This window comes from Helicoverpa armigera, chromosome 13 (assembly GCF_030705265.1).
Source record: "Helicoverpa armigera isolate CAAS_96S chromosome 13, ASM3070526v1, whole genome shotgun sequence".
NCBI classification, from domain to species: Eukaryota; Metazoa; Arthropoda; class Insecta; order Lepidoptera; family Noctuidae; genus Helicoverpa; species Helicoverpa armigera.
In genome coordinates this window covers 4,620,692-4,627,482 of record NC_087132.1, presented here as the reverse complement: position 1 = coordinate 4,627,482, position 6,791 = coordinate 4,620,692, and the positions used below count along the sequence as shown (strand labels likewise).

Sequence of the window (6,791 nt, the reverse complement as noted above, 5' to 3'; positions counted from 1 at the left end):
TAATGTCAGATTTATTTTGGCTAATATCGGAGTCCTTGCATATTATATTTTGCAGTTCCTCATTTTTGTAGCTATGTAATGACTTCATCCCAGTCAGCGGACACATCGAGGATGCTAAATAGACACGCAGGACCCTCCAAAGTTACTCCTACTCTGCGCGGTAAACTTAGACATCAGTATAGAGAACTTACCCAAATACTTAATTAAAAAGTCTTTTAGTTACAGTTCTCTACATATAACTTTAAGACAGACCAAACTTATTTATTTAGAGGGGAAAAGTTATTTGACGGATCCTGTAGTTACTGTCTGCGGACCTACGGTTGCATATACGGCATGACGGTTTAGCTTAGGGCTCGTTTGATAATATGAACCATAAACACAAGTGTAATGGATCAGAAAGAGTTGGCAACATTGCAGATCAAGTTTTGTTCGCGCTTCAGTGCGGTAAGTGGTCTGCCGATCTGCTCCACTTGCACCGTTACCCGCCGGTTGCACATCTAGACGGGTTAGGTCTCATAATATTGTATTTAGGCATCAATAAAGAGTATTTACCTTGTTTACTTTAGCTAAAATTCATCATCATCTCAGCCATAGGACGTCCACTGCTGAACATAGGCCTCCCCCTTAGATATAAGGAAAAATTATATTTATTTTTAATTTTTGTGCAATAAAGTCCTTTCTCTAGTTATTTTTCAACTGTAATGCCGAACAAAAAATAATCACAGGAAATCTTTGCCTGACCAAAACTGGATCCAATTGAGCATTCTGTAACCAAAAACTTTTCTGTAATAACGTAATTCCGTTTTCGATTCCCAAAATAAAGTTAATGGATATTGCAGTAAATTACAAATGAGATTAATCCTCAAAATTATTCCCAGAACTTTACGATACGATTCACTTTAGAGGTCATTTTGGCGTGCGGAATGTATTTGCGGTTGTTAATGAATCCTACTAGTATCAAGGAGACCGAAATATTTATGTTTTAAACATTTTATCAGGACCTTACGTATAGCATACTTGTAGGTATAACTTTTTTGTGAATGAAATTGAATGCACCTACTAATTATTACTTATTGGATTGTAACAATTGTGACAGTGATCATAATTTTGCTATGAAACGAGCGACGTAAACAAAACTTTCCTTCCCGTACACATAATTACAAAATTCGAGCTAATTACACGAACAAGTGAAATTGATTATCGAGAGTGCGATCGTGGAAAACATGGACGAGGTTGAATAAAATCAGTTTAGGGGTACGGTGAGTGGGGCGCGCTTGCTCAGCTGCACTGGCCAAACAACCGGCAGCATGGACGCACCGCGCCCGATGCGGATTCTGTGCCTTCTCGCGCTGTTCCACGTAGCTAGCTCGGCGCTGGCGCATGATGTGCCCAAACACGTGGACGACCAAAAGCTTGAGGTGTACGACGGTGTTTATGTGACCATACCAAAGGATAATGATTCCGGACGGTTGTTTTCCGTCGAATTGGATACTGACAGGAGCGTGGTTGAAGGTAAGGAATCGTATTTTTTTATTGTAATTTTATTAGTATCAGATACACCTGCATAACAGTAAAAAAAATACAAGTCATGTATGAAACGGCTAAAAAGAGGTCCATGTTCAGTTATTTATTATTCGGTACTCCTTTTACTAATCAGTCGAAATTAACAAAAAATATTCATCAAAACAAATCAGACATTTGTAAACTTAAAACTTAAGTAAGCTTTGAATACAAAATTAAGAAATTCAAGTTTGATAGTAAAATAGTAAGTTAGTTTTTCGGTTTTCATAATTTTCTTAATTATCCACAAAAGCAGAACTTCAAAGAGAAAATTAGATTTATCTTGTACATTCTTAATCAATTCTTCACAGCAACAGCAACAAAAATAAATGATTGTAAAGGATGTTCAATAAAATGTCGATAAAATTGACAGCCTAACATAAAGGAATATTATTTTTAGACAACCCACACAGTGTTGCGTTATGCAAAAACCATTAGCAAAAACGTGTTACCTATTCATCATTTATCATGATCTTCAATCATTTTATTAGCTTCGTATCTTCATATAGAAGAAGAAATGTCTACGAATCTACCTATCAGAGATCCTCGCATACAATCTTTAATTTAATACCTACACGTTAACTCGAACGTCGTCGAACTTTGGTAAGCACAACATAAAAGTCCGTTTTTCGTAAAACCTCTGTTTACTTCGAAACTTTTCTTAGTTAATTCAACAGTTAAGGATAAGTGTCGTTTATGTTTTCGTCATTTTCAGCTATTTATTGAACCATATTTCATATAAATATATTCCGCCGTGTTTATATGACTTTTACTTTTATAATAACAGAAAGTATTTTCAGCTTTTCACCTCAATTCCACAACAAAAATAAGAGTTACTTAAAGGATATGATATGACAATTACATTACAAAAATAGTCACGATTATAACTGAGTAGGTTCTGTTGAAATTTCCGTCACTTGACGAAGGTATGAGCAGCTCTGAAGATGGCACATTGGTATTCAAGTAACAAGTCAAACCCGACTCTAGGAGTTTAGGTGGTAGTTTCACATGAGGACGATCCGAATTAGATGCATAAGGTTTGAGTCTGGTTGCAACCACATTATTTGAATTGAAATGCATTATTTGTAATTTCATCAATTAATTTCTAATTTTGAATTGTCTAATTTTGAACCTTGCGTACTAAGAAAATATGTGTTGCATATTTAAGATAGTAGAATAAGCTAACATGTCACCTTATCATATTTTCCTCAAAAGGATATACATACCATACGCTAATAATTAGTACCCATTACCTAAGTCTCCGATTAGGAGAAGTATCATTGGAGTTCAGACCTATTTTCAACCGATTTTCCAAAAAGTAGGAGACTCTTAATTCAAATATTTTGGAGAGAAAGATTCTTAGTTGAATGTTATGAACGTAGTTACCTATATATGTATAATATTTCTATGTTTTTTGATGAAATGAATGATAGTCAATCCTTCATTACTTTTCAATAATATTTTTTTCACGGCTTTTATGAACGGCATAAACTTAATCATTGCTGACACGGCATAGTAGGTAATTAATGTTATTTTATTCGCGAAGAAAATCAAGTGTATAAACATATTAATTTACTTAGGCAGCTATCTACTGTTATATATGACCAATAAGAAATGGTTATTTTCCACGATCAATTACATAAGATGTTTTTGTTGGGAAGTAAGATTTATTTTAAGCTGTGGCGTTGACTCATTATTACATTTCGCTATTCAAATTAACTTATTTTTAGATTATTTCTACGAATTAATTTATTTACATGCTTGACTGTTGACAAATTAAGATATAGCAGTTAAGACATTCATTAAACCCTGGATTTGTCTACGAAATACGTCTTCGTCTAGACGACTTGATTCAGTTTTAAGTTAGCCCCATCCTTTTAAAAGGATTCTGACAATTTCGTTTTTTTTTCTTTCTGAATTTTATTTAAATGACTTCTTAGTAGTAATTTACAATGCGTAAAGCTGAAACAATTAAAATTTTGTTATTTTTCTTCCTGTGCACAAAAGTGTAAAGTACATAATCATAAAAAGCAATCCAAGCGTAATTTTGGTTCGTGAAGAACTTGGTGAAAATAAAAACGAAAAGAAAACACCTCACGTACCAGACCGAAATAAAAAGACATAAGCATATATAGAACAATGACAAATTAAACATATCGTAGGAACGACAATGTTACCGGAATGGTAATATCAATTCATAGGCATTTACCGTTCAAGTATCGTATCTAGAAAGCACCGTGAAATGCGTTCGACATACAAATTCGTAATAATCAGAGCGTTTTGTTTATCGATAGCTTAGTGATGTGAATATTCGATTATATAGTGAAGTTACCGAAATAACTGGTGCACTTGAAAGTGCGGTCAATGTACGAAAAAACCGGTTTTGGAAGACCACAAGTTTTAATGGGTTTATATTTAACTGTCTGAGAAAGGATATCGGAAATGATTTTATTAATTTTGCTTGAGCAAGATTTATAAACAAATGTATGAAAATGAATGTCAATTTATAAAAAGGTGTTAATTATTTTACTACACTTGCATGAAGTGTAAAAAAACAAACTCTCCCTTAAAAAACTCGGCATGCATGTGTAACAAGACAAACTCTCTTTTGAAAAATTCTACGGTAAAGACTAATAATGTTTTAAAAATTATGGAATAAGTAGGTACCTACCTACAATATTAAAGTTCAAATAAGTAAGTATTAAGTCAAAATTAAAAAGGAATAGAAAATATAATTAATAAATTATAATAAATGAACCTATTTATAAGCTGAGTAAATGCTTTATTTTTCAAATTAGTCGATTTGAATAAAGCTATGGTAATTAATATAATAAAAACTTTCAAACTTGTCTTCGAATTTTTATTTAAATAAATGCAATTCTTTAACTGAAATAAAATTAACTGTCGAGAAAACTATTTGCTTCTAACTGCGAGATTATTCAAATAAAATATAACAGTTTATTTACTGTGAACAGTTTTATCGTGAAAGTTAATCTGAGTGCAACTGCATAATCTCACGCAGAAGTAACTTTATGTCACTAAGGCTCAAATTCACCGACGACAAAAACGCTGTTTACTTTGACAATATAAACTACAGTTTTCTTAAAAACTGTTCAGAATGAATTTTCACGTCCTATTTTCAAAGTAATGTCAGTTTTAAGAAAAACGAACCTTTATTTTGTTGTAAGAATCGTTCAAACGCTGAGTTCGATTTATAAAAACAATACTTTGCTGACAATCATAACGGTTAGCAAAGAAAAAAATATAATCACTCGAGCGTCTAGTGCTCGCATATTTTCACTCTGTATCAAGTAATGCAATAGTTCTCTAGAAATGTAGTTTTTGTTCTGCATATAGCCGTAGTTAGGCGATGATCCAGTTTTATTTCAATCACCGGAATGTCCGAAAATGCAATTTTAAATCCAAAAAGAGCTAGAATTCAAGTTTTTGTCCAATATTCAAACAAAGTTAAAAATCTAAGTACCTAAGTGCCTTATAAACTGAGAACTGCGACATGGCTCTATGTATTAAAAAGTTTATCGTTCTGGTATAACAGTCAGCCAGTTCTAGTGATAAAAACTTTATCGTACTCATAAAGGAAACTAGATAAAGCTACTGGCAGTCTGTGAAAAAAAAACTGAATACTTATTCTCTTTTCAAATTGTTCTTTTGTTTTTTCCAGGTCGTGGCAAGAAGAAAAATATAATGCAGAGAATCCTACCGATGTTTATTTTGCCTTTCGTCCTACAATCGGCGATTATGCCCCTTGTAATGGGCATGCTAAAGTTCATGCTGGTGAAGTCATTCCTGGTTGGAAAGTTGGCGCTAACGCTCATAATGATCAACGCCTTCAAGAATCACAATTCCTTCAAGGGAAGAGACGCTGAAATGGCCAGTGCACATTATGGTTACCATGACAACGGGATAGAACACTACACTTCATACTTAAATTGATAAATCAAGATTATTAAGATGAAAATCTTATTGGAATGGCGTAAAACATAGGAATGGCTGTTTTTTCAGTTAGACGTGTTAATTGCGCGTAGGTACAGTTAAATCGAATGTGAATAGGTATATGATTAATTGTAAACATATAAAAAAATCATATTAATATTTTATTAAAAGTCCAGATAGTGTTCGATATGAATAAGTTTTTTTAACAAATTCGTTTTTATTGATATCAGATCAAAAACTTCAACTTCAGTCAAAAGTCAGTTTATTATAATATTCATGTATCTACTATGTAATATTATCTGCATATTTATTAAGCTGTACGTAGGTGTTGAATAAGAATATGACATTATAGATGGATATAACTTTATAAACACATGAAGGAGGTCGTTATTGTAAGATAAGAAAATAGCAATGTTATGATAATTATTAATAAGTTTTTATTAATTATTTATTTATTTATTAAAGTAGCCTAAGATTTCTAGTAAGTATAACATGCATGGGTATTTGATCTTCAGTAGTTATTTATAGCATATTTTTGTCTAACTTTTGAGATGTATAAAGTAGAAGACATTGTTTATAAAACATGACAGTCTTTAGTTTTCTTATTATTGTAAAAATTATACTAAAGTATTAACGACCACTGCTCTAGCTCGTAGAATATATAAATAAGTTATTTATTGATCAATTAACTATAAGATTATTTATTTTAGCAATAATATAGGATAGAACCCTTGTAACAATTTATTGTCAGTACCTATGTTAATATGTATTTAATTATTATACTATCGATCATCATCATCTGCCTAGCCCTTTTTCAACTATACTGGGGTAGACTGCCAATTTTCTACGGATGCAGCTGAGAACCATGGAGCGATTGCCTATTTGACATCCCCAGCCCAGTTACCCGGGCAACCCGATACCCCTCGGCTAGACTGGTTGTCGGACTTTCTGCCTTGTAACGACTACCAAAGATGTTCAAAATGCAGCTAAATAATTAATATTTTGAACATGCTACTTTTATTTCAATATGCTTGTTGATAGTTGAAGCTGTATAAACAATGTGGTAGCCTTTTGTAAACATTATCACATTGATGGTACTTGTGATCATTCTATTGACAATTGTGCTTAGTTCTATAAGGTAACTTAATGCCTCTAAATTGTACAGCATTTAATTGAAATAAATATTTTGTTGTTACACAAATGCTTTACAAATTGAATTGCAATTTCAGCACTATTATTTACCTGTGTTACAAAATAAATTAAGCTTGACTTAGGGC

General features: G+C 32.4%; 1 protein-coding gene across 1 annotated transcript; it reads left to right on the top strand.

Moving 5' to 3' along the window:
• The first annotated feature begins 1,258 nt into the window (after positions 1 to 1,258).
• Positions 1,259 to 5,761, top strand: LOC110371656 (uncharacterized). Its single transcript, XM_021328004.3, has 2 exons — positions 1,259 to 1,512; positions 5,243 to 5,761. The coding sequence occupies exons 1-2, from the start codon at positions 1,308 to 1,310 to the stop codon at positions 5,512 to 5,514; spliced, it is 477 nt and encodes a 158-aa protein (XP_021183679.1). The 5' UTR covers positions 1,259 to 1,307; the 3' UTR covers positions 5,515 to 5,761.
• Positions 5,762 to 6,791: the final 1,030 nt, after the last annotated feature.

Bases quoted from the DNA above. Each gene is read 5' to 3' on its own strand.
- LOC110371656 (XM_021328004.3), top strand. From the start codon at position 1,308: ATGGACGCACCGCGCCCGATGCGGATTCTGTGCCTTCTCGCGCTGTTC. The intron at 1,513-5,242 runs GTAAGGAATCGT...TGTTTTTTCCAG, and splicing joins TGACAGGAGCGTGGTTGAAG to GTCGTGGCAAGAAGAAAAAT.